The 27,882-nt window shown below is 50.6% G+C and overlaps 1 protein-coding gene across 2 annotated transcripts in view; it reads left to right on the forward strand.

Moving 5' to 3' along the window:
• Positions 1–24,499, forward strand: part of LOC138350642 (uncharacterized) — a 240,311-nt gene extending 215,812 nt beyond the window's left edge. The window contains exon 4 of one of the 2 annotated variants that reach the window (XR_011222170.1): positions 23,664–24,480. Coding sequence is in view for 1 of the 2 variants with exons in the window: in XM_069301698.1 (XP_069157799.1) it covers positions 23,664–23,839 (176 nt within the window). In the remaining variant the exon portion in view is untranslated. Of the gene's footprint in view, positions 1–23,663 lie in introns of both variants that reach the window. The other variant, XM_069301698.1, reaches the window with a different exon arrangement.
• The last annotated feature ends 3,383 nt before the right edge of the window (positions 24,500–27,882 follow it).

Below are 27,882 nucleotides of genomic sequence, written 5' to 3' on the forward strand. Positions count from 1 at the left end.
TTCCGCTATTTTTCACATTCCATTATATAATGACTCAAAGTATGCGAATAGTTCTGCTGACAGAGTTTACATTTAGTCAAATCTACATCATCAGATGTTACAAACTTCCAGAGGTACTTGTAGCTGAGCCTAAACCTAGCAGTGGTAACATCTAGATGTCTGCTAACATTATTGGATGACCCATAGACGAGCGATTCATCAAAGTTTATACAATATTGTGAAATTGAGAGTCAGTGTAGTAACATAAATTGGTAAATAATAAATATTGTAAGTTAAGAATCTGATGCATGTGTGTGTGTTGGGGGGGGCGGGGGTTATACCCTTGGTAAGCGAGAGTGGAAAGTAACCTTAGACGTACTGCGGTCAATGTGGGGGGGGGGGGGGGGAGGGGGAGGGAGGGTGGGAGAGTCAAATCCACCCTCCAACATCTGGGCATAGTACCACCAGCCTCCACAACACTCCATCAGCCTCCAGCTGATGCTTGTAGATGCCTCATCTAACCTCACTTATGTCACACATTAACCTACAGTTCCTGTGATATTTAAACTCCTCATCACAGTGGCGTCTCACCAATATAAACTGTATTGGATTTTTGTCCCGAAATAGCTATATGCTGACTGGACGTGTATGTATGTATGTATGTATGTATGTATGTATGTATGTATGTATGTATGTATGTATGTATGTATGTATGTATGTATGTATGTATGCATGTATGTATGTATGTATGTATGTATGTATGTATGTATGTATGTATGCATGTATGTATGTATGTATGTATGTATGTATGTATGTATGTATGTATGTATGTATGTATGTATGTATGTATGTATGTATGTATGTATGTATGTATGTATGGATAGATGGATGGATGTATGTATGTACGCATGCATGTATGTATGTATGTATGTAATGTATGTATGTATGTATTTATATACGCATGTATATACGCATGCATTTATATACGCATGTATGTATGTATGTATGTATGTATGTATGTATGTATGTATGTATGTATGTATGTATGTATGTATGTATGTATGTATGTATACATGCATGTATGAATGTATGTATGTATGTATGTATGTATGTATGTATGTATGTATGTATGTATGTATGTATGTATGTATGTATGTATGTATGTATGTATGTATGTATGCATGCATGTATGTATGTATGCATGTATGAATGGATAGATGTATGTATGTACGCATGCATGAATGTATGTATGCATGCATGTATGTATGTATGTATGTATGTATGTATGTATGTATGTATGTATGTATGTATGTATGTATGTATGCATGCATGTATGTATGTATGTATGGATAGATGGATGGATGTATGTATGTACGCATGCATGCATGTATGTATGTATGTATGTATGTATGTATGTATGTATGTATGTATGTATGTATGTATGTATGTATGTATGTATGTATGCATGCATGTATGTATGTATGTATGTGTGTATGTATGTATTCCCAATCACGTTAAAGACTCCCCCTCTATCATCCAGTTTAAGAGAAAAACAACTATGTACTAAATAATCGACTCCTTGTAACTTTAATTATACTGACCTTCCTATCTGTATTCAGACTGAGCCTATCATCATTAAAGGTGATTATAACGCTAGGCATAGGAATATTGGTAATTCGCAGTTCAGTAATCGTAACGGCAACCAACTGGTGTCACTATTAGGTAGTCACGATGATGCACAGATTGTGGGTGACCTTGAACCGACGCATATCTACGGAGGTATTCTTGGTCTATGTCTCGGTGTCAACGTCGCCCACACCGTGTGCGCCTCGTCAATAGTGCCAGATATGGCGTCTGATCATCTGGCCATGTTAGCCATTGTAAACATTGGCAGCTCTATCCTCCCTGGTGGAGTGTTCCAGCGGAAGAGGCTGGCTGTGCCCATCGATCAACGAGACAATCTTGTTGCTCATGTGTCAGATGGTGCAGTTCATCTGAGCCTTCATCAGTTGAAGATTTTAACAATGAGCTCACAGGTACTATCGAACAGTTTATAGAATCACTTGATCCATCGTCCAGGCCACGTAACCCAAATTACACTGGTCATAGCACTTATGCTTATTATAATGATTCTAAATTGCATGCACTAAAACGCACTGCCAAAATAATTGGACTAGCTTGTAGAAGGACCCGCACTGCTGAAATGCTTCGGCTCTTTCAAGCGGCTCTGGCTAAGGCCAGGGAACGTATGGTGGAGCTGAGGTAGACAGACTGGGAAACTTTTGTCCGTGGTCTCAATTCTCACACGCCACTAAGTCGGGCATGGAAGGATATCAACAAGATCAAAGGGAAAAATGCTGCAGAGATCTCGTACCCTAATCCTCTGCACAGAGCAAATGATCTTGTTGATGCTTGGGCCACGACTTCCAGTTTTGACAGTCTTCCTCTACCCTCACAGAATGAATTAAATAATAGACATGCTGATAGAGCAAGGTTCCTTGACTTCATGCTTCATCAAGAGGATGACTGTGACATGCTTTTTACTGAATACAAACTAGATTCTGCTCTACATAAAGGCAAAGCTACATCACCCGGGGAGGATGGAGTTACTTACGGCATACTGCTTATGCTTCTGCTAGTTCCAAGGAATACCTTTCTTCAATTGTATAATATGAGCTATGTAACTGGGGAGCTTCCTAAGTCATGGACCAACAGTGTTATTATTCCCATTCCTAAACCTCACCAGCCGAGTGCTTTATGCCCAGTCTCCCTCACTAGTTGTCTCTATAAGTGTCTTGAGAGGATGGTTCTCAACCGTCTCCTTTACAAAATTAATAATATGTTGTCTCCCCAGATATATGGCTTTATGCATGGAAAGAGTGTACATCACTGTATTACCACATTCCTCACCCTGCATACTGATAGGTCATATACCACTTTCCTAGATCTTAAGTCAGCCTTTGACATTGCTAACCCACACGTCATTATGAGAGAACTTGCTAAAATGAATGTTGGAATGTTAATGTTAAAAATTGTTCAAACTGAAATAAATATATAACACTGTACGGTACAGTTGTGTTTAATTATGTTTTGCGATTCCTATGGAAAAGGTATTTGTGCACCAAGTACTACTAGGTCATTATGAGATATGCTGAATGTTGTCAATATACCATCTGAATACGCTTCACTTTGCGTTAATCATTGGACGTCCTAATGATTAAGGTCCCCAAAAAGACTTAATCAGACCTCAGTGGATAATTTTACTCTCCCTCTCCCTCCCTCCCCCCCCCCTCTCCCCCTCTCTCTCTCCCTCCCTCCCTCTCTCCCTCCCTCCCTCCCTCTCTCCCTCCTTCCCTCTCTCCCTCCCTCCCTCTCTCCCTCCCTCCCTCTTTCCCTCCCTCCCTCCCTCCCTCCCTCCCTCCCTCCCTCCCTCTCTCTCTCTCTCTCTCTCTCTCTCTCTCTCTCTCTCTCTCTCTCTCTCTCTCTCTCTCTCTCTCTCTCTCTCTCTCTCTCTCTCTCTCTCTCTCTCTCTCTCTCTCTCTCTCTCTCTCTCTCTCTCTCTCTCCCCTCTCTCTCTCTCTCTCTCTCTCTCTCTCTCTCTCTCTCTCTCTCTCTCTCTCTCTCTCTCTCTCTCTCTCTCTCTCTCTCTCTCTCTCTCTCTCTCTCTCTCTCTCTCTCTCTCTCTCTCTCTCTCTCTCTCTCTCTCCCTCTCTCTCTCCCTCTCTCTCTCCCTCTCTTTCTCCCTCTCTCTCTCCCTCTCTCTCTCCCTCTCTCTCTCCCCCTCTCTCTCTCCCTCTCTCCCTCTCTCCCTCTCCCCCTCTCTCCCTCTCTCCCTCTCCCCCTCTCTCCCTCTCCCCCTCTCTCCCTCTCTCCCTCTCTCCCTCTCTCCCTCTCCCCCTCTCTCCCTCTCTCCCTCTCTCTCCCCCTCTCTCTCTCCCTCTCTCTCTCCCTCTCTCTCTCCCTCTCTCTCTCTCTCTCTCTCTCTCTCTCTCTCTATCTCTCTCTCTCTCTCTCTCTCTCTCTCTCTCTCTCTCTCTCTCTCTCTCTCTCTCTCTCTCTCTCTCTCTCTCTCTCTCTCTCTCTCTCTCTCAGAGCATCCCCTTATGTGTTGTATGTGGGTGCTGAAGTTCAGTCTCTTGTCTATGTATAGGTGAAGGAACTTTCCATAATTGTTAGTGCTAATGTTTACTTGTAATACTGGGTATACATCCGGTGTTCTTACCCTCGACCGCGGCGAGGGTAAGCCGTGGCCGTATGGTCTGAAACCCACAAATATTTACAATGGGGGGGGGGGGGGGGATAACATTTCCTCTTCAAGCATGCGCGCACACAAATGAACTATGTTACTTAACTGGAAGCACTCGTACAACATAATTTACACGATTTCTCAGGATAATTATACTTCTTACCAGCATATATACAGTATAGTACCTAGGAGGTTCTCTTCAATGATATCTAAGATAATTAAAAGAACCCAAGCAAACTACTGTGGAGATGTGCAGGACAAACATATCAATTGTGACACTAGCTCTCCACATATGACATTTGCTTAATTTAGAAACTGTACTTGTGGTCGATCTCGAACCCATGTTGTTGATGTGACGATGTGTTATGAATTTTGTGGCTAGCTCCTCAAGATTGTAACTTGCTTAGATAAATAAATTGTGTGTTCAGTCCCTGAACCCATTATGTGATAAATTAACTAAACTAAAAACTATAGTCTGGCGACGAAGCCTGAACTGCATAATGTAAATAGGGATTAACCAGAAAAAGATATAGGTGAAGAATAACATCAGGTAACTGCGTTAATTACAATATTAGATCAAACTAACATTGATTTTCAAAAGGTTGTAGATTTTCCATCAATGGAGAGCATCAGCCAAGAAGCCTTCTTTAAAATATGAATATCTTTCCTCACCCAATAAGATCTAATCTCTGAATAAAACGCAAAAAACGACTTGATTGTAACCCATCCACCGCTGCCCATTGGATGGGGGAGAGGGGGTTATGTGTAGGATAAACAAATCAATTGTGACACTAGCCCTCCATATATGTCAGTTGCTTAAATTATAAACTGTACTTGTGGTCGGTCTCGAGCCCATTGTTGATTTGACAATGTGCATTGACTTTTGTAACTAGCTTATCAAGATTATAACTTCCTTGGCTATATGAATTGTGGGGCTCAGTCCCTGAGCCCATTATGCGCCTCTGTAACACTCCACTATCGCCCATAGGATGGGTATGGGGTGCATAATAAATGAACTAAAATAAGCTCAGCCTTTTTGATAACATATACAATTATAAGCTTTATTTGTGAATCTCAATTAATTAAGCAATATATCACAGAGCCTGTAGGGTTCGGTGAGATGAGCGAAGAGACATGGGAGATTTCACATAAGTACAGTACATGGTAGTTTAAGTAGCGAACGCATGTCAACGAATAACGAGTATATATTTATTTATTTATTTATTTATGCATATACAAGAATGTACATAAGGAATGTGAGGATACAATTATGGTAATTACAGTCTTGTAAAGCCACTAGCACGCGCAGCGTTTCGGGCAGGTCCTTAATCTAAGAAAATTTTAAGGGTAGTATCGTCAGCAAACAATATAGGTTTGAGAATATTAGAGACATTAGGCAGATCGTTTATATATATAAGAAATAGAAGAGGTCCTAAGATGCTGCCCTGTGGCACTCCAACGGTAATTGGTAGAGTGGAAGAAGTTGTATCATTGATGGTTACATATTGGTGTCTGTCACTAAGATAGGATCGGATGTAGTCAAGGGCAAGGCCTCGGATTCCATAATGCTGGAGTTTAAATAAGAGGTAGTTGTGATTAACAGTATCAAAGGCTTTTCTTAGGTCAATGAAGAGTCCAATCGGAAACTCATTTTTGTCAAGGGCTGAGTAGATAATGTCAAGGAGACTAATGATTGCATCATTGGTACTCTTTTGGGACCGGAAGCCAAACTGGCAGGGGCTGAGTATGTCGAATTTTACGAGGTAGGAATAGAGCTGTTTGTAAATAATTTTTTCAAATATTTTTGATAGAATGGGTAGATTTGATATTGGTCTATATATATTTGATTTGATATAGGGTAGATTTGATATTGGTCTATATATATTGATATATAACAACACTATTGTCCTATGAAGTCGATTTAACTTCCAAACATATATTTTTTTAATAAATGTTAAATGTTTTCTGGCTAGCTATGTTAGATTTTATTAAAAATACGTATTCTACTTGTTAACATTATAATTTAAATTTGTGATAATTTGTGCAGAGAAGTGCGACAACTGAATATGCCAACAAACACTTTCCAAACAACGATATATCTTGGATAAGTCGTTCCACAACATTGACGCTTGGACCGTCGACTTCCTTTGATGCTACTTATTTACTTATTTCATAATGAAATTTATATTTGTTTGGAGTAAATATATGTTTTCTCATGTTCTGCATTCAGCACCCACATTATAGTAAATATACCATATTACTTCATTACTTAAATAATGCTAGGAGGGTTTGAGTAGCTTTGGGTCTTTAGTGGACAGAATCTCCAATAGATGGGGCGAGAGTCGCTCCCTCTCTCTCGCCCGAGCATTGTCGAAACTTAATTTAAAATTGATATATCTTTGTTCTCGAACATGATATATTTCATTTGGTGAAGTCATAATAATGTTCAAATCTCGGTCTTTCTGGAGGCATATAAGATTTTAGGCTTTATTAGCGTATCTTTGATAATTATACAATATATCGGCAAGTGCGTAGGCGTCTGCACTCCATGCCCGACAAGCTACTGAGCGCTACTATAAAAACATATGTATCTTCACTTGAGCTATAAATATGTCTATTGTAATGTATTGAAAATGAAGCTCTTATTTCTATCTTGCTTAAGACATATAAAACATTTGTGTTTATTAACGAATTTACGTGAAATAAACATTGATCTGAGAGAGAGTTGCTCTGTCGTTCAGTCTGTACGGGGTGGGAGCTCCGTAATTTTTAAAATACATGTATCTTCATTAGAACTTTAAATATGTCTATGGTAAAGTGTTTAATGTGAAGCTTATATGTCTGCCTTTCTTGAGACATATAAAACATATATGTTTATTAACGAATTCACGTGAAATAAACATTGTTCTGAGAGAGAGTTGCTCGGTCGATCGATCTGTCCGGGGTTAAAGCTCGTCTATTATAAAAGTACACGTATCTTCGCTTTAAATTTAAATATGCCCATGGTAAGGTATTTAGAATGAAGCTTATATTTCTATCTTTCTTGTGACATATAAAACTCTTACGTTTATTAAGGAATCTGTGTGAAATAGGCATGGTTCTGAGATGAATGCTGCGGTGTTCGAGCTCGACGCGCGGCAATGGACGCCTTAAACATCCAGTGGGTGTTATTGGACCCTATACCCATTTTATTTGTGGTTGGAGCCCCATACCCATTCTATGGGTGGTTGGAGCCCCATACCCATCCTGTGGGTTATAGTGGACGCCATACTCATCCTGTGGGTGGTATTGGACCCCATACCCTTCCTGTGGGTGGATGTGATCCCCATACTCATCCTGTGGGTGGATGTGACCCTCATACCCATCCTTTGGGTGGTATTGGACCCCTTTCCCACCTAACAGGCGGTAGGTGACAATATACCCATCCTAGCTATAGTTGGTATAGTAGACACAATACCGTCCTGTTTGCAGTAGTTTACCCCATAGACATTCAAATGTAACATCGTTTTCTGTTAGCGTTCCTACAAAACATTCTTTAAAGATTTTTAAAGCCAAACTATGGTATATAATATTGATTGGTGAAGCACTGTTATTCTATGTAATAATTTATAGTGCTTATCATAATTTACTAAGAACAACTAATATTTCTCAAAACAAAACTACGAGCCTTCAATAGGATATAGCTGATCTGTAATATTATAAGAGCATGGACAACAGTAGGGAAATTTCACAACCCATGTGGGACCTGAAAACTACAATTTTCCTTATAATTGAACCAATCACGAATATTCTGCTATCTATGTTGACGGACGGGTACTGTGACACGTAAATTGGTACGTGAGGAAGAGTTTGGGCCTTGGTAAAAAAAGTAACTGGGAATATATCACATATTTACTAATTCATATTCAACATATTGACTTTAAGCATTAAGTCATATATGTGCTGTCTTGTGTGAGAACGGGTTGCCTCTGCACAACTACCTTCCTCCTCCTCCTCTTCCGCACCACTACCCTCCTCCTCTGCATCACTACCCCCCTCCTCCTCTGCACCACTTCCCTCCTCCTCCTCCTCCTCTGCACCACTGCCCTCCTCTTCTGCACCACTTCACTCCTCCTCTGCACCACTACCCTCCTCCTCCTCTGCACCACTACCCTCCTCCTCCTCTGCACCACTACCCTCCTCCTCTGCACCACTACCCCTCTTTCTCCTCTGCATCACTACCCTCCTCATCCTTTGCACCACTACCCTCCTCCTCCTCCTCCTCTGCACCACTACCCTCCTCCTCTGCACCACTACCCTCCTCCTCGTTTGCACCACTACCCTCCTCCACCTCTGCACCACTACCCTCCTCCTCTGCACCACTACCCTCCTCCTCTGCACCAATACCCTCCTCCTCTGCACCACTACCCTCACCCTCTTCTGCACCACTACCCTCTTCCACTGCACCACAACCCTTTTCCTTTGCACCACTACCCTTCTCCTCCTATGCACCACTACCCTCCTCTTCCTCTGCATCACTACCCTCCTCCTCCTCTGCACCACTACCCTCCTCCTCCTCTGCACCACTACCCTCCTCCTCCGCACCACTATACTCCTCCTCTGCACCACTACCTCCTCCTCCTCCTCTGCACCACTACCCTCTTCCTCCTCTGCACCACTACCCTCCTCCTCTGCACCACTACCCTCCTCCTCTGCACCACTACCCTCCTCCTTCTCTGCATCACTACCCTCCTCCTCCTCCTCCTCTTCACCGCTTTCCTCTTCATCTTCTGCACCATTACCCTCCTCCTCCTCTGCAGCACTACCCTCTTCCTCCTCCTCCTCTGCACCACAACTCTCCTCCTCCTCCTCAGCACCACTACCCTCCTCCTCCTCTGCACCACTACCCTCCTCCTCCTCTGCGCCACTACCCTCCTCCTCTGCACCACTACCCTCCTCCTCCTCTGCACCACTACCCTCCTCCTCCTCTCCACCAAGACCCTCCTCCTTTGCACCACTACCCTCCTCCTCCTCTGCATCACTACCCTCCTCCTCCTCAGCACCACTTCCCTCCTCCCCCTCTGCACCACTACCCTCCTCCTTCTCTGCACTACTACCCTCATCCTCCATTGCACCACTATCCTCCTCTTCCTCTGCACCACTACCCTCCTTCTTCTCTGCACCACTACCCTTCTCTTCCTCTGCACCACTACCCTCTTCCTCCTCTGCACCACTACCCACCTCCTCCTCTGCACCACTACCCTCCTCCTCTGTACCACTACCCTCATCCTCCCCTGCACCACTACCCTCTTCCTCTTGCCACTACCCTCCTCCTCCTCTGCACCTCTACCCTCCTCTTCCTCTGCACCACTACCCTCCTCCTCTGCATCACTATCCTCCTCTTCCTCTGCACTACGACCCTCCTCCTCTGCACCATTACCCTCCTCCTCCTCTGCACCACTACCCTCCTCCTCTGCACCACTACCCTCATCCTCCTCTGCACCACTACCCTCTTCCTCTGCACCACTACCCTCCTACTCCTCCTTTGCAACACTCCCCTCCTCCTAATCTGCGCCACTAACCTCGCCCTCCTCTGCACCACTACCCTCCCCCTCCTCTGCACCACTCCCCTCCTCCTCTGGACCACTACCCTCCTCTTCCTCCTCTGCACCACAACCCTCCTCCTCTGCCCCACTACCCTCCTCCTTCTCTGCGCCACTACCCTCCCCCTCCTCCTCTGCACCACTACCCTCCTCCTCTGCACCACTACCCTTCTCCACCTCTAAACCACTACCCTCCTCCTCTGCACCACTACCCTCCTCCTCTGCACCACTACCCTCCTCCTCCTCTGCACCACTACCCTCCTCCTCCTCTGCACCACTACCCTCCTCCTCCTCTGCACCACTACCCTCCTCCTCCTCTGCACCACTACCCTCCTCCTCTGCACCACTACCCTCCTCCTCTGCACCAATACCCTCCTCCTCTGCACCACTACCCTCCTCCTCCTCTGCACCACTACCCTCCTCCTCTGCACCACTACCCTCCTCCTCTGCACCACTACCCTCCTCCTCCTCTGCACCACTACCCTCCTCCTCAGCACCACTACCCTCATCCTCCTTTGAACCACTACCCTCCTCCTCCTCCTCTGTACCACTACTCTCTTCCTCCTATGCACCACTACCCTCCTCCTCATCCTTCTCTGCACCACTACCCTCCTCCTCCTCCTCTGCGCCACTACCCTCCTCCTCCTCCTCCTCTGCACTACTACCCTCCTCCTCTGCACCACTACCCCTCCACCTCCTCCTCCTCTGCACCACTACCCTCCTCCTCCTCCTCAGCACCACTACCCTCCTCCTCTGCACAACTCCCCTCCTCCTCCTCCTCCTCTGCACTACGACCCTCCTCCTCCGCACCACTACCCTCCTCCTCCTCTGCACCACTACCCTCCTCCTCCTCTGCACCACTACCCTCCTCCTCTGCACCACTACCCTACTACTCCTCAGCACCACTACCCTCATCCTCCTCTGAACCACTACCCTCCTCCTCCTCCTCTGTACCACTACCCTCTTCCTCCTATGCACCACTACCCTCCTCCTCATCCTCCTCTGCACCACTACCATCCTCCTCCTCCTCTGCGCCACTACCCTCCTCTTCCTCCTCCTCTGCACTACTACCCTCCTCCTCTGCACCACTACCCTCCTCCTCTGCACCACTACCCTACTGCTCCTCAGCACCACTACCCTCATCCTCCTCTGAACCAATACCCTCCTCCTCCTCCTCTGTACCACTACCCTCTTCCTCCTATGCACCACTACCCTCCTCCTCATCGTTCTCTGCACCACTACCCTCCTCCTCCTCCTCTGCGCCACTACCCTCCTCTTCCTCCTCCTCTGCACTACTACCCTCCTCCTCTGCACCACTACCCCTCCACCTCCTCCTCCTCCCGCACCACTACCCTCCTCCTCCTCCTCTGCACCACTACCCTCCTCCTCTGCACAACTACCCTCCTCCTCCTCCTCCTCCTCCTCCGCACCACTACCCTCCTCCTCTGCATCACTACCCCCCTCCTCCTCTGCCCCTTCTTCCCTCTTCCTCCTCCTCCTCTGCACCACTGCCCTCCTCCTCTGCACCACTACACTCCTCCTCCTCTGCACCACTACCCTCCTCCTCCTCTGCACCATTACCCTCCTCCTCCTCCGCACCACTACCCTCCTCCTCCTCTGCACCACTACCCTCCTCCTCTGCACCAATACCCTCCTCCTCTGCACCACTATCCTCCTCCTCCTCTGCACCACTATCCTCACCCTCTGCACCACTACCCTCCTCCTCCTCTGCACTACTACCCTCCTCCTCCTCTGCACCACTACCCTCCTCTGCACCACTACCCTCCTCCTCTGCACCACTACCCTCCTCCTCCTCTGCCCTACTACCCTCCTCCTCCTCTGCACTACTACCCTCCTCCTCCTCTGCACCACTACCCTCCTCCTCCTCTGCACCACTACCCACCTCCTCTGCACCACTACCCTCCTCCTCCTCTGCCCTACTACCCTCCTCCTCCTCTGCACCACTCTCCTCCTCCTCCTCTGCACCACTACCCTCCTCCTCCTCTGCACCACTACCCTCCTCCTCCTCTGCACAACTACCCTCCTCCTCCTCTGCACCACTACCCTCCTCCTCCTTTGCACCACTACCCTCTTCTTCCTCTGCACCACTACCCTCCTCCTCTGCACCACTACCTTCCTCCTGCTCTGCACCACTACCCCTCATCCTCCTCTGCACCACTACCTTCCTCCTGCTCTGCACCACTACCCTCATCCTCCTCTGCACCACTACCCTCCTCCTCCCCAGCACCACTACCCTCCTCCTCCTCTGCACCACTACCCTCCTCCTCTGCACCACTACCCTCCTCCTCCTCTGCACCACTACCCTCGTCCTCCTCTGCATTACTACCCTCCTCCTCTGCACCACTACCCTCCTCCTCCTCTGCACCACTACCCTCCTCCTCTGCACCACTACCCTCCTCCTCCTCTGCACCACTACCCTCCTCCTCCTCTGCACCACTACCCTCCTCCTCCTCTGCACCACTACCCTCCTACTCCTCTGCACCACAACCCTCCTCTTCTGCACCACTACCTTCCTTCTCCTCCTTTGCGCCACTACCCTCACCCTCTGCATCACATTACCCTCCTCCTCCTCCTCTGCACCACTACCCTCCAACCCCTCTGCACCACTACCCCTCCTCCTCCTCTGCACCACAACCCTCCTCCTCCTCTGCACCACTACCCTCCTCCTCATATGCACCACTACCCTCCTCCTCCTCCGCACCACTACCCACCTCCTACTCTGCACCACTTCCCTCCCCCTCCTCTGCACCACTACCCTCCTCCTCCTCCTCCTCTGCACCTCTACCCTCAACCTCCTCTACACCACTACCCTCTTCCTCTGCGCCACTACATTGCTCCTCGAACCTCTGCACCACTACTTTCCCCCTACTCTGCACCACTACCCTCCTCCTCCTCCCCAAAACTTCCCTCCTCCTCCTCTTCACTACTACCCTCCTCCTCCTCCTCCTCTGCACCACTACCCTCCTCCTCTGCACCACTACCCTCCTCCTCTGCACCACTACCCTCCTCCTCTGCACCACTACCCTCCTCTTCCTCTGCACCACTACCCTCCTCTGCACCACTACCCTTCTCTTCCTCTGCACCACTACCCTCCTCTGCACCACTACCCTCCTCCTCTGCACCACTACCCTCCTCCTCTGCACCACTACCCTCCTCCTCCTCTGCACCACTACCCTCCTCTGCACCACTAGCCTCCTCCTCCTCTGCACCACTGCCCTCATTCTCCTCCGCACCACTACTCTCCTCCTCCTCTGCACCACTACCTTCCTCCTCCTCTGCACCACTACCCTCCTCTTCCTCTGCACCACTACTCTCCTCTACACCACTACCCTCCTCCTCCTCTGCACCACTACCCTCATCCTCCTCTGCACCACTACCCTCTTCCTCTGCACCACTACCCTCCTCCTCCTCTGCACCATTACCCTCCTCCTCCTCTGCAGCACTACCCTCTTCCTCCTCCTACTCTGCACCACTACCCTCCTCCTCCTTTGAACCACTACCCTCCTCCTCCTCCTCTGTACCACTACTCTCTCCCTCCTATGCACCACTACCCTCCTCCTCCTTTGAACCACTACCCTCCTCCTCCTCCTCTGTACCACTACTCTCTTCCTCCTATGCACCACTACCCTCCTCCTCATCCTTCTCTGCACCACTACCCTCCTCCTCTGGACCACTACCCTCCTCCTCCTCCTCTGCACCACAACCCTTCTCCTCTGCACCACTACCCTCCTCCTCCTCTGCGCCAATACCCTCCCCCTCCTCCTCTGCACCACTACCCTCCTCCTCTGCACCACTACCCTCCTCCTCCTCTGCACCACTACCCTCCTCCACCTCTGCACCACTACCCTCCTCCTCTGCACCACTACCCTCCTCCTCTGCACCAATACCCTCCTCCTCTGCACCACTACCCTCACCCTCCTCTGCACCACTACCCTTCTCCTCCTATGCACCACTACCCTCCTCTTCCTCTGCATCACTACCCTCCTCCTCCTCTGCACCACTACCCTCCTCCTCCTCTGCACCACTACCCTCCTCCTCCGTACCACTATACTCCTCCTCTGCACCACTACCCTCCTCCTCCTCTGCACCACTGCCCTCTTCCTCCTCTGCACCACTACCCTCCTCCTCTGCACCACTACCCTCCTCCTCCTCTGCACCACTACCCTCCTCCTCCTCTGCATCACTACCCTCCTCCTCCTCCTCCTCTGCACCGCTACCCTCCTCATTTTCTGCACCATTACCCTCCTCCTCCTCTGCAGCACTACCCTCTTCCTCCTCCTCCTCTGCACCACAACTCTCCTCCTCCTCCTCAGCACCACTACCCTCCTCCTCCTCTGCACCACTACCCTCCTCCTCCTCTGCGCCACTACCCTCCTCCTCTGCACCACTACCCTCCTCCTCCACTGCACCACTACCCTCCTCCTCTGCACACTACCCTCCTCCCCACCAAGACCCTCCTCCTTTGCACCACTACCCTCCTCCTCCTCTGCATCACTACCCTCCTCCTCCTCAGCACCACTACCCTCCTCCCCCTCTGCACCACTACCCTCCTCCTCCTCCTCCTCCTCTGCACTACTACCCTCATCCTCCATTGCACCACTATCCTCCTCTTCCTCTGCACCACTACCCTCCTTCTTCTCTGCACCACTACCCTTCTCTTCCTCTGCACCACTACCCTCTTCCTCCTCTGCACCACTACCCACCTCCTACTCTGCACCACTACCCTCCTCCTCTGTACCACTACCCTCATCCTCCCCTGCAACACTACCCTCCTCCTCTGCATCACTGTCCTCCTCTTCCTCTGCACCACTACCCTCCTCCTCTGCATCACTATCCTCCTCTTCCTCTGCACTACGACCCTCCTCCTCTGCACCATTACCTTCCTCCTCCTCTGGCCAGCTACCCTCCTCCTCGCCACCACTACCCTCATCCTCCTCTGCACCACTACTCTCTTCCTCTGCACCACTACCCTCCTCCTCTGCACCACTACCCTCCTCCTCCTCTGCACCATTACCCTCCTCCTCCTCTGCAGCACTACCCTCTTCCTCATCCTACTCTGCACCTACTACCCTCCTCCTCCTCAGCACCACTACCCTCCTCCTCCTCCTCACCACTACCCTCCTCCTCCTCTGCACCACTACCCTCCTCCTCTGCACCACTACCCACCTCCTCTGCACCACTACCCTCCTACTCCTCAGCACCACTACCCTCATCCTCCTTTGAACCACTACCCTCCTCCTCCTCCTCTGTACCACTACTCTCTTCCTCCTATGCACCACTACCCTCCTCCTCATCCTTCTCTGCACCACTACCCTCCTCCTCCTCCTCCTCTGCGCCACTACCCTCCTCCTCCTCATCCTCTGCACTACTACCCTCCTCCTCTGCACCACTACCCCTCCACCTCCTCCTCCTATGCACCACTACCCTCCTCCTCCTCCTCTGCACCACTACCCTCCTCCTCTGCACAACTCCCCTCCTCCTCCTCCTCTGCACTACGACCCCCCTCCTCCGCACCACTACCCTCCTCCTCCTCTGCACCACTACCCTCCTCCTCCTCTGCACCACTACCCTCCTCCTCCTCTGCACCACTACCCTCCTCCTCTGCACCACTACCCTACTACTCCTCAGCACCACTACCCTCATCCTCCTCTGAACCACTACCCTCCTCCTCCTCCTCTGTACCACTACCCTCTTCCTCCTATGCACCACTACCCTCTTCCTCCTCCTCCTCTGCACCACTGCCCTCCTCCTGTGCACCACTACACTCCTCCTCTGCACCACTACCCTCCTCCTCCTCTGCACCATTACCCTCCTCCTCCGCACCACTACCCTCCTCCTCCTCTGCACCACTACCCTCCTCCTCTGCACCACTACCCTCCTCCTCTGCACCACTATCCTCCTCCTCCTCTGCACCACTACCCTCACCCTCTGCACCACTACCCTCCTCCTCCTCTGCACCACTACCCTCCTCCTCCTCGGCGCCACTACCCTCCTCCTCTGCACCACTACCCTCTTCCTCCTCTGCACCACTACCCTCCTCCTCCTCTGCACCACTACCCACCTCCTCCACTGCACCACTACCCTCCTCCTCTGCACCACTACCCTCCTCCTCCACTGCACCACTACCCTCCTCCTCTGCACCACTACCCTCCTCCTCCTCTTCACCAAGACCCTCCTCCTCTCCACCACTACCCTCCTCCTCCTCTGCACCACTACCCTCCTACTCCTCAGCACCACTACCCTAATCCTCCTCTGAACCACTACCCTAATCCTCCTCTGAACTACTACCCTCCTCCTCCTCCTCCTCTGTACCACCCTCTTCCTCCTCTGCACCACTACCCTCCTCCTCATCCTCCTCTGCACCACTACCCTCCTCCTCCTCCTCTTCTGCGCCACTACCCTCCTCTTCCTCCTCCTCTGCACTACTACCATCCTCCTCTGCACCACTACCCCTCCACCTCCTCCTCCTCTGCACCACTACCCTCCTCCTCCTCCTCTGCACCACTACCCTCCACCTCCTCCTCTGCACCACTACCCTCCTCCTCTGCACAACTACCTTCCTCCTCCTCCTCTTCCGCACCACTACCCTCCTCCTCTGCATCACTACCCCCCTCCTCCTCTGCACCACTTCCCTCCTCCTCCTCCTCCTCTGCACCACTGCCCTCCTCTTCTGCACCACTTCACTCCTCCTCTGCACCACTACCCTCCTCCTCCTCTGCACCACTACCCTCCTCCTCCTCTGCACCACTACCCTCCTCCTCCGCACCACTACCCCTCTTTCTCCTCTGCATCACTACCCTCCTCATCCTTTGCACCACTACCCTCCTCCTCCTCCTCCTCTGCACCACTACCCTCCTCCTCTGCACCACTACCCTCCTCCTCGTTTGCACCACTACCCTCCTCCACCTCTGCACCACTACCCTCCTCCTCTGCACCACTACCCTCCTCCTCTGCACCAATACCCTCCTCCTCTGCACCACTACCCTCACCCTCTTCTGCACCACTACCCTCTTCCACTGCACCACAACCCTTTTCCTTTGCACCACTACCCTTCTCCTCCTATGCACCACTACCCTCCTCTTCCTCTGCATCACTACCCTCCTCCTCCTCTGCACCACTACCCTCCTCCTCCTCTGCACCACTACCCTCCTCCTCCGCACCACTATACTCCTCCTCTGCACCACTACCCTCCTCCTCCTCTGCACCACTACCCTCTTCCTCCTCTGCACCACTACCCTCCTCCTCTGCACCACTACCCTCCTCCTCCTCTGCACCACTACCCTCCTCCTCTGCACCACTACCCTACTACTCCTCAGCACCACTACCCTCATCCTCCTCTGAACCACTACCCTCCTCCTCCTCCTCTGTACCACTACCCTCTTCCTCCTATGCACCACTACCCTCCTCCTCATCCTCCTCTGCACCACTACCCTCCTCCTCCTCCTCTGCGCCACTACCCTCCTCTTCCTCCTCCTCTGCACTACTACCCTCCTCCTCTGCACCACTACCCTCCTCCTCTGCACCACTACCCTACTACTCCTCAGCACCACTACCCTCATCCTCCTCTGAACCAATACCCTCCTCCTCCTCCTCTGTACCACTACCCTCTTCCTCCTATGCACCACTACCCTCCTCCTCATCCTTCTCTGCACCACTACCCTCCTCCTCCTCCTCTGCGCCACTACCCTCCTCTTCCTCCTCCTCTGCACTACTACCCTCCTCCTCTGCACAACTACCCTCCTCCTCCTCCTCCTCCTCCTCCGCACCACTCCCCTCCTCCTCTGCATCACTACCCCCCTCCTCCTCTGCCCCTTCTTCCCTCTTCCTCCTCCTCTGCACCACTGCCCTCCTCCTCTGCACCACTACACTCCTCCTCTGCACCACTACCCTCCTCCTCCTCTGCACCATTACCCTCCTCCTCCGCACCACTACCCTCCTCCTCCTCTGCACCACTACCCTCCTCCTCTGCACCACTACCCTCCTCCTCTGCACCACTATCCTCCTCCTCCTCTGCACCACTACCCTCACCCTCTGCACCACTACCCTCCTCCTCCTCTGCACCACTACCCTCCTCCTCCTCTGCGCCACTACCCTCCTCCTCTGCACCACTACCCTCTTCCTCCTCTGCACCACTACCCTCCTCCTCCTCTGCACCACTACCCACCTCCTCCACTGCACCACTACCCTCCTCCTCTGCACCACTACCCTCCTCCTCCACTGCACCACTACCCTCCTCCTCTGCACCACTACCCTCCTCCTCCTCTTCACCAAGACCCTCCTCCTCTCCACCACTACCCTCCTCCTCCTCTGCACCACTACCCTCCTACTCCTCAGCACCACTACCCTAATCCTCCTCTGAACCACTACCCTAATCCTCCTCTGAACCACTACCCTCCTCCTCCTCCTCTGTACCACCCTCTTCCTCCTCTGCACCACTACCCTCCTCCTCATCCTCCTCTGCACCACTACCCTCCTCCTCCTCCTCTTCTGCGCCACTACCCTCCTCTTCCTCCTCCTCTGCACTACTACCCTCCTCCTCTGCACCACTACCCCTCCACCTCCTCCTCCTCTGCACCACTACCCTCCTCCTCCTCCTCTGCACCACTACCCTCCACCTCCTCCTCTGCACCACTACCCTCCTCCTCTGCACAACTACCTTCCTCCTCCTCCTCTTCCGCACCACTACCCTCCTCCTCTGCATCACTACCCCCCTCCTCCTCTGCACCACTTCCCTCCTCCTCCTCCTCCTCTGCACCACTGCCCTCCTCTTCTGCACCACTTCACTCCTCCTCTGCACCACTACCCTCCTCCTCCTCTGCACCACTACCCTCCTCCTCCTCTGCACCACTACCCTCCTCCTCTGCACCACTACCCCTCTTTCTCCTCTGCATCACTACCCTCCTCATCCTTTGCACCACTACCCTCCTCCTCCTCCTCCTCTGCACCACTACCCTCCTCCTCTGCACCACTACCCTCCTCCTCGTTTGCACCACTACCCTCCTCCACCTCTGCACCACTACCCTCCTCCTCTGCACCACTACCCTCCTCCTCTGCACCAATACCCTCCTCCTCTGCACCACTACCCTCACCCTCTTCTGCACCACTACCCTCTTCCACTGCACCACAACCCTTTTCCTTTGCACCACTACCCTTCTCCTCCTATGCACCACTACCCTCCTCTTCCTCTGCATCACTACCCTCCTCCTCCTCTGCACCACTACCCTCCTCCTCCTCTGCACCACTACCCTCCTCCTCCGCACCACTATACTCCTCCTCTGCACCACTACCCTCCTCCTCCTCTGCACCACTACCCTCTTCCTCCTCTGCACCACTACCCTCCTCCTCTGCACCACTACCCTCCTCCTCTGCACCACTACCCTCCTCCTCCTCTGCATCACTACCCTCCTCCTCCTCCTCTTCACCGCTTTCCTCTTCATCTTCTGCACCATTACCCTCCTCCTCCTCTGCAGCACTACCCTCTTCCTCCTCCTCCTCTGCACCACAACTCTCCTCCTCCTCCTCAGCACCACTACCCTCCTCCTCCTCTGCACCACTACCCTCCTCCTCCTCTGCGCCACTACCCTCCTCCTCTGCACCACTACCCTCCTCCTCCTCTGCACCACTACCCTCCTCCTCCTCTCCACCAAGACCCTCCTCCTTTGCACCACTACCCTCCTCCTCCTCTGCATCACTACCCTCCTCCTCCTCAGCACCACTTCCCTCCTCCCCCTCTGCACCACTACCCTCCTCCTTCTCCTCCTTCTCTGCACTACTACCCTCATCCTCCATTGCACCACTATCCTCCTCTTCCTCTGCACCACTACCCTCCTTCTTCTCTGCACCACTACCCTTCTCTTCCTCTGCACCACTACCCTCTTCCTCCTCTGCACCACTACCCACCTCCTCCTCTGCACCACTACCCTCCTCCTCTGTACCACTACCCTCATCCTCCCCTGCACCACTACCCTCTTCCTCTTGCCACTACCCTCCTCCTCCTCTGCACCTCTACCCTCCTCTTCCTCTGCACCACTACCCTCCTCCTCTGCATCACTATCCTCCTCTTCCTCTGCACTACGACCCTCCTCCTCTGCACCATTACCCTCCTCCTCCTCTGCACCACTACCCTCCTCCTCTGCACCACTACCCTCATCCTCCTCTGCACCACTACCCTCTTCCTCTGCACCACTACCCTCCTACTCCTCCTTTGCAACACTCCCCTCCTCCTAATCTGCGCCACTTCCCTCGCCCTCCTCTGCACCACTACCCTCCCCCTCCTCTGCACCACTCCCCTCCTCCTCTGGACCACTACCCTCCTCCTCCTCCTCTGCACCACAACCCTCCTCCTCTGCCCCACTACCCTCCTCCTTCTCTGCGCCACTACCCTCCCCCTCCTCCTCTGCACCACTACCCTCCCTCTCTGCACCACTACCCTTCTCCACCTCTAAACCACTACCCTCCTCCTCTGCACCACTACCCTCCTCCTCTGCACCACTACCCTCCTCCTCCTCTGCACCACTACCCTCCTCCTCCTCTGCACCACTACCCTCCTCCTCCTCTGCACCACTACCCTCCTCCTCCTCTGCACCACTACCCTCCTCCTCTGCACCACTACCCTCCTCCTCTGCACCAATACCCTCCTCCTCTGCACCACTACCCTCCTCCTCCTCTGCACCACTACCCTCCTCCTCTGCACCACTACCCTCCTCCTCTGCACCACTACCCTCCTCCTCCTCTGCACCACTACCCTCCTCCTCAGCACCACTACCCTCATCCTCCTTTGAACCACTACCCTCCTCCTCCTCCTCTGTACCACTACTCTCTTCCTCCTATGCACCACTACCCTCCTCCTCATCCTTCTCTGCACCACTACCCTCCTCCTCCTCCTCCTCCTCTGCGCCACTACCCTCCTCCTCCTCCTCCTCTGCACTACTACCCTCCTCCTCTGCACCACTACCCCTCCACCTCCTCCTCCTCTGCACCACTACCCTCCTCCTCCTCCTCAGCACCACTACCCTCCTCCTCTGCACAACTCCCCTCCTCCTCCTCCTCCTCTGCACTACGACCCTCCTCCTCCGCACCACTACCCTCCTCCTCCTCTGCACCACTACCCTCCTCCTCCTCTGCACCACTACCCTCCTCCTCTGCACCACTACCCTACTACTCCCCAGCACCACTACCCTCATCCTCCTCTGAACCACTACCCTCCTCCTCCTCCTCTGTACCACTACCCTCTTCCTCCTATGCACCACTACCCTCCTCCTCATCCTCCTCTGCACCACTACCCTCCTCCTCCTCCTCTGCGCCACTACCCTCCTCTTCCTCCTCCTCTGCACTACTACCCTCCTCCTCTGCACCACTACCCTCCTCCTCTGCACCACTACCCTACTGCTCCTCAGCACCACTACCCTCATCCTCCTCTGAAGCAATACCCTCCTCCTCCTCCTCTGTACCACTACCCTCTTCCTCCTATGCACCACTACCCTCCTCCTCATCGTTCTCTGCACCACTACCCTCCTCCTCCTCCTCTGCGCCACTACCCTCCTCTTCCTCCTCCTCTGCACTACTACCCTCCTCCTCTGCATCACTACCCCCCTCCTCCTCTGCCCCTTCTTCCCTCTTCCTCCTCCTCCTCTGCACCACTGCCCTCCTCCTCTGCACCACTACACTCCTCCTCCTCTGCACCACTACCCTCCTCCTCCTCTGCACCATTACCCTCCTCCTCCTCCGCACCACTACCCTCCTCCTCCTCTGCACCACTACCCTCCTCCTCTGCACCAATACCCTCCTCCTCTGCACCACTATCCTCCTCCTCCTCTGCACCACTATCCTCACCCTCTGCACCACTACCCTCCTCCTCCTCTGCACTACTACCCTCCTCCTCCTCTGCACCACTACCCTCCTCTGCACCACTACCCTCCTCCTCTGCACCACTACCCTCCTCCTCCTCTGCCCTACTACCCTCCTCCTCCTCTGCACTACTACCCTCCTCCTCCTCTGCACCACTACCCTCCTCCTCCTCTGCACCACTACCCACCTCGTCTGCACCACTACCCTCCTCCTCCTCTGCCCTACTACCCTCCTCCTCCTCTGCACCACTCTCCTCCTCCTCCTCTGCACCACTACCCTCCTCCTCCTCTGCACCACTACCCTCCTCCTCCTCTGCACAACTACCCTCCTCCTCCTCTGCACCACTACCCTCCTCCTCCTTTGCACCACTACCCTCTTCTTCCTCTGCACCACTACCCTCCTCCTCTGCACCACTACCTTCCTCCTGCTCTGCACCACTACCCCTCATCCTCCTCTGCACCACTACCTTCCTCCTGCTCTGCACCACTACCCTCATCCTCCTCTGCACCACTACCCTCCTCCTCCCCAGCACCACTACCCTCCTCCTCCTCTGCACCACTACCCTCCTCCTCTGCACCACTACCCTCCTCCTCCTCTGCACCACTACCCTCGTCCTCCTCTGCATTACTACCCTCCTCCTCTGCACCACTACCCTCCTCCTCCTCTGCACCACTACCCTCCTCCTCTGCACCACTACCCTCCTCCTCCTCTGCACCACTACCCTCCTCCTCCTCTGCACCACTACCCTCCTCCTCCTCTGCACCACTACCCTCCTACTCCTCTGCACCACAACCCTCCTCTTCTGCACCACTACCTTCCTTCTCCTCCTTTGCGCCACTACCCTCACCCTCTGCATCACATTACCCTCCTCCTCCTCCTCTGCACCACTACCCTCCAACCCCTCTGCACCACTACCCCTCCTCCTCCTCTGCACCACAACCCTCCTCCTCCTCTGCACCACTACCCTCCTCCTCATATGCACCACTACCCTCCTCCTCCTCCGCACCACTACCCACCTCCTACTCTGCACCACTTCCCTCCCCCTCCTCTGCACCACTACCCTCCTCCTCCTCCTCCTCTGCACCTCTACCCTCAACCTCCTCTACACCACTACCCTCTTCCTCTGCGCCACTACATTGCTCCTCGAACCTCTGCACCACTACTTTCCCCCTACTCTGCACCACTACCCTCCTCCTCCTCCCCAAAACTTCCCTCCTCCTCCTCTTCACTACTACCCTCCTCCTCCTCCTCCTCTGCACCACTACCCTCCTCCTCTGCACCACTACCCTCCTCCTCTGCACCACTACCCTCCTCTGCACCACTACCCTCCTCTGCACCACTACCCTCCTCTTCCTCTGCACCACTACCCTCCTCTGCACCACTACCCTCCTCCTCTGCACCACTACCCTCCTCCTCTGCACCACTACCCTCCTCCTCCTCTGCACCACTACCCTCCTCTGCACCACTAGCCTCCTCCTCCTCTGCACCACTGCCCTCATCCTCCTCCGCACCACTACTCTCCTCCTCCTCTGCACCACTACCTTCCTCCTCCTCTGCACCACTACCCTCCTCTTCCTTTGCACCACTACTCTCCTCTACACCACTACCCTCCTCCTCCTCTGCACCACTACCCTCCTCTGCACCACTAGCCTCCTCCTCCTCTGCACCACTGCCCTCATCCTCCTCCGCACCACTACTCTCCTCCTCCTCTGCACCACTACTCTCCTCCTCCTCTGCACCACTACCCTCCTCCTCCTCTGTACCACTACCCTCCTCCTCCTCCTCCTTAACAGATTGGTGTGAGGAGTAACCAGGTGTGGGCTTCAGTGTTCCCTCTCATCTGCAGGTGTGGGCTTCAGTGTTCCCTCTCATCTACAGGTTTGGGTGTGGAGAGTTGCCAGGTGTGAGCTTCAATGTTCCCTCTCATCTACAGGTGTGGGTGTGGAGGTTTGCCAGGTGTGAGCTTCAATGTTCCCTCTCATCTACAGGTGTGGGTGGGGAGAGACTCCTGCGAGGACTTCACCGGAGGGGCGTCACTGGTGATTACCTTGCGATTAGGATCGATGACAGTGAGGAGAACAAGAAGTACCTCCGAGAGCTCGGTGCGTCGCTTAACAATTTTAATAATGTTCATATATGGCAGATTGATGAGACCAGCTTCTAGAGACCAATAATGTACAAGGACACATCTACGAGGAGCTGGTTGTTGAGACCAGCCTCACGAGACCAATAATGTACAAGGTCACATCTACGAGGAGCTGGTTGTTGAGACCAGCCTCACGAGACCAATAATGTACAAGGACACATCTACGAGGAGCTGGTTGTTGAGACCTGCCTCACGAGACCAATAATGTACAAGGTCACATCTACGAGGAGCTGGTTGTTGAGACCAGCCTCACGAGACCAATAATGTACAAGGACACATCTACGAGGAGCTGGTTGTTGAGACCAGCCTCACGAGACCAATAATGTACAAGGACACATCTGCGAGGAGCTGGTTGTTGAGACCAGCCTCACGAGACCAATAATGTACAAGGACACATCTACGAGGAGCTGGTTGTTGAGACCTGCCTCACGAGACCAATAATGTACAAGGACACATCTACGAGGAGCTGGTTGTTGAGACCTGCCTCACGAGACCAATAATGTACAAGGACACATCTGCGAGGAGCTGGTTGTTGAGACCAGCCTCACGAGACCAATAATGTACAAGGACACAGCTACGAGGAGCTGGTTGTTGAGACCAGCCTCACGAGACCAATAATGTACAAGGACACATCTACGAGGAGCTGGTTGTTGAGACCAGCCTTACGAGACCAATAATGTACGAGTAGCTGGTTGTTGCTGAGAGTTTTGGTATGCTGGTGGTATGAATGAGTTTTAGTATGCTGGTGGTATGATTGAGTTTTTGTATGCTGGTGGTATGAATGAGTTTTGGTATGCTGGTGGTATGAATGAGTTTTGGTATGCTGGAGGTATGAATGAGTTTTAGTATGCTGGTGGTATGAATGAGTTTTAGTATGCTGGTGGTATGATTGAGTTTTTGTATGCTGGTGGTATGATTGAGTTTTTGTATGCTGGTGGTATGAATGAGTTTTGGTATGCTGGAGGTATGAATGAGTTTTAGTATGCTGGAGGTATGAATGAGTTTTGGTATGCTGGAGGTATGAATGAGTTTTAGTATGCTGGAGGTATGAATGAGTTTTGGTATGCTGGAGGTATGAATGTGGAAAAATCTAGCTCCAGAATACTAATAATAATGATAATTAAATTTCGAAGGACCACTCCCTTAATGGGAGAAATAAATTAAATATTTAAATTGAATAAATTAGAGAAGCAGTGCCTATGGATCTCCAATAATGAATAATATAGGATGCTCTGAGATGCTGGATAATATAATGTGATTGATCATAAGAATATTAGGGCAATGGACTGTAGAATGATAATTAAAATTATAGAGCCAAATCCCTCTACACACTTTGGGGGCTATTCTCTAATGCTAGTAGGTAATTCACTACAAATTACTACAATATGAATATAAGTTATTAATTATAGTATATATGTGAAATATGTGTTAGTTAATGAAAAGTTGAAATATTAATGCATATCAATAATTAAATCAAGTATATAATTAATATGCAAATAAATAGAAATTCTCTGACACTCAATAATGAAAAGACACTATCTATATATTAAGACTGGTAAATTCTGAGCTGTATCAGAGGAACGTAGACTGCGGCCAGCCTCTACAACACGTTGGGACCAGCAATGAGATAGTAATCCTTGGGACACGTGATCATGGAGTCAGTCATACGCCTCCTCAGTTGAATTACACAACGCTGAAATAAGTAACTTCTATAATTTCCACTCCACTAGTATTCACTCATTTAAACGCAAGATATGAAATAATTGGAGGGGTAGACACATCACTTACATGGGTGTTTAATATCGCCTACAGCATCACGACATGGCACCTGCTTTAGTGAATATACCTGAGCTCAACAATAAAACGATGAGGTAAAATGCCCGCCGAAATTGGTGTCCGCGAATTGGGTAAGCTGCGCCCTTATTCTGAAGCCCCGAGATGCTTGCAGAATTGGAAGATTTGGTCGGGCTGCTTCGGAACACCTTGCTGCCAGTTGATCGAAAATGGCGAGAGTCCCTTTCCTCCATCTCGGGTTGACGCATGCGCAAAAGCTCCCAGTAGAGGCCCTGGGCATAAATTATATTATTTATTTAATTCTTAATGTGGAAGGAAGTGAGTATGACGAATATTTACATCATAAATAAATGTGTTATGCGTAATATATTTTCTCGTAATGCAAGTAAGTTAATATGAACCGCGCAAAATAAACGAGAAATATTTAAATGGTAAGTAATTTGTATTATAATATTATTCACTGAAACACCTATCTAGCTGGATAAATGAATTGCAGTACACTTTAGTATACTAATTAAAGTAAACTTATTAATAAACGATCATCGTTAATAAAGGAAAGTAAATAACTGGACTCTATTGAGTCTACAGATATGTAGAAAATTATTCCCTATGGCGGTCTTTGGAGCACGACGCCATAAATACTAGGAAAGATATGACTGAATTGGGTCGCAATAGGATATGAATTTATATTAGTACACTACTGGTTAGTATAGTGTTAGTAAATTGTAATTGTTAGTACAAAGATGATTTATCGAAGTACTAAAATGAAAAAAAGTGTTGGATATTTCCAGCAATAAATGAGTTTTAGTATGCTGGTGGTATGAATGAGTTTTAGTATGCTGGTGGTATGAATGAGTTTTAGTATGCTGGTGGTATGAATGAGTTTTAGTATGCTGATGGTATGAATGAGTTTTAGTATGCTGGTGGTATGAATGAGTTTTAGTATGCTGGTGGTATGAATGAGTTTTAGTATGCTGATGGTATGAATGAGTTTTAGTATGCTGATGGTATGAATGAGTTTTAGTATGCTGGTGGTATGAGTGAGTTTTAGTATGCTGGTGGTATGAGTGAGTTTTAGTATGCTGGTGGTATGAGTGAGTTTTAGTATGCTGGTGGTATGAATGAGTTTTAGTATGCTGGTGGTATGAATGAGTTTTAGTACACTGGTGGTATAAATGAGTTTTAGTATGCTGGTGGTATGAATTAGTATTAGAATGTTAGTAGGATGAATGAATTTTGATATGCTGATGGTATGATTGAGTTTTTGTATGCATTGTATGAATGTATTTTAGTATGCTGGAGGTATAAATAAGCATTTGTATGCAGATTTTATTAATACGTTCAGAAATGCATATTGCATGAATAACTGATTTTGATATACTGATTTTATGAATAAGTTTTGGCATGTAATTTATATATTAGCATTTTCTACACTTTATATCGATATGATTTTCTTTACTATTGTTTATTGGATCAATATTAATAGTTTTAGCTGTTTATTTTTTAAGAGATTTTAGTTATTTTGACATTTTAGGAATTTTAGGCATTGAGAATTTCTGTCTCACTTTTAGTCTGTCTTAACCTTATTATCCTCAAGATCAAGCAGGAGCATATATACACCTGTGTTATTGTAAGTTGCTTAATGTACAACTTAATACAGTAAGTTGCCTACTGTAACTTACTATAATGCATTAAGCAGTTTATTGTATATGTACTTTAATATTATCAGTATCCGATTGTAAACTTGTTCTACTACAGTAGCTAGCCTTGTTTAGGAACTTTCTTTATTACAGTAAGTAGCGTACTGTACAAGTACTTTAATATAGTATGCAGTACACTGTTCAAGTAGTTTAATACAGTAAGTGTCCTTCTGCTCACTTAAATGTACAATCTCTTTAGTAAAGAAACTACCAAGAATCTGTCTTTAAAGGAGAAATTGAGTATAACCTTGGATTGTCAATGAGAAGTCTGAGAGCAATAGTACACCAAGAACTTCAACAAAATCTTGTAGATCTGAAGCAAAGTGAAATCGACACCAGTAATTCCATCTATCATCATACTATCATGCAAGAGGAGCCACACATCTATGGTTCATCCAATAAAATCAGCAGACTTCTAGATGTTACTACGGCTCGGTTTAGACTCGATTATAAGTATCTCTAGGAATTCTCATTATCTGCTGATGTAGACCTGACCAAATGTAAACTGTGTCAACAAAATTATTCGCACACCCTCCGTCACTATGTGATGGAGTGCGAAAAGATACG

This window comes from Procambarus clarkii, chromosome 46, assembly GCF_040958095.1.
Source record: "Procambarus clarkii isolate CNS0578487 chromosome 46, FALCON_Pclarkii_2.0, whole genome shotgun sequence".
Classification (NCBI taxonomy): domain Eukaryota; kingdom Metazoa; phylum Arthropoda; class Malacostraca; order Decapoda; family Cambaridae; genus Procambarus; species Procambarus clarkii.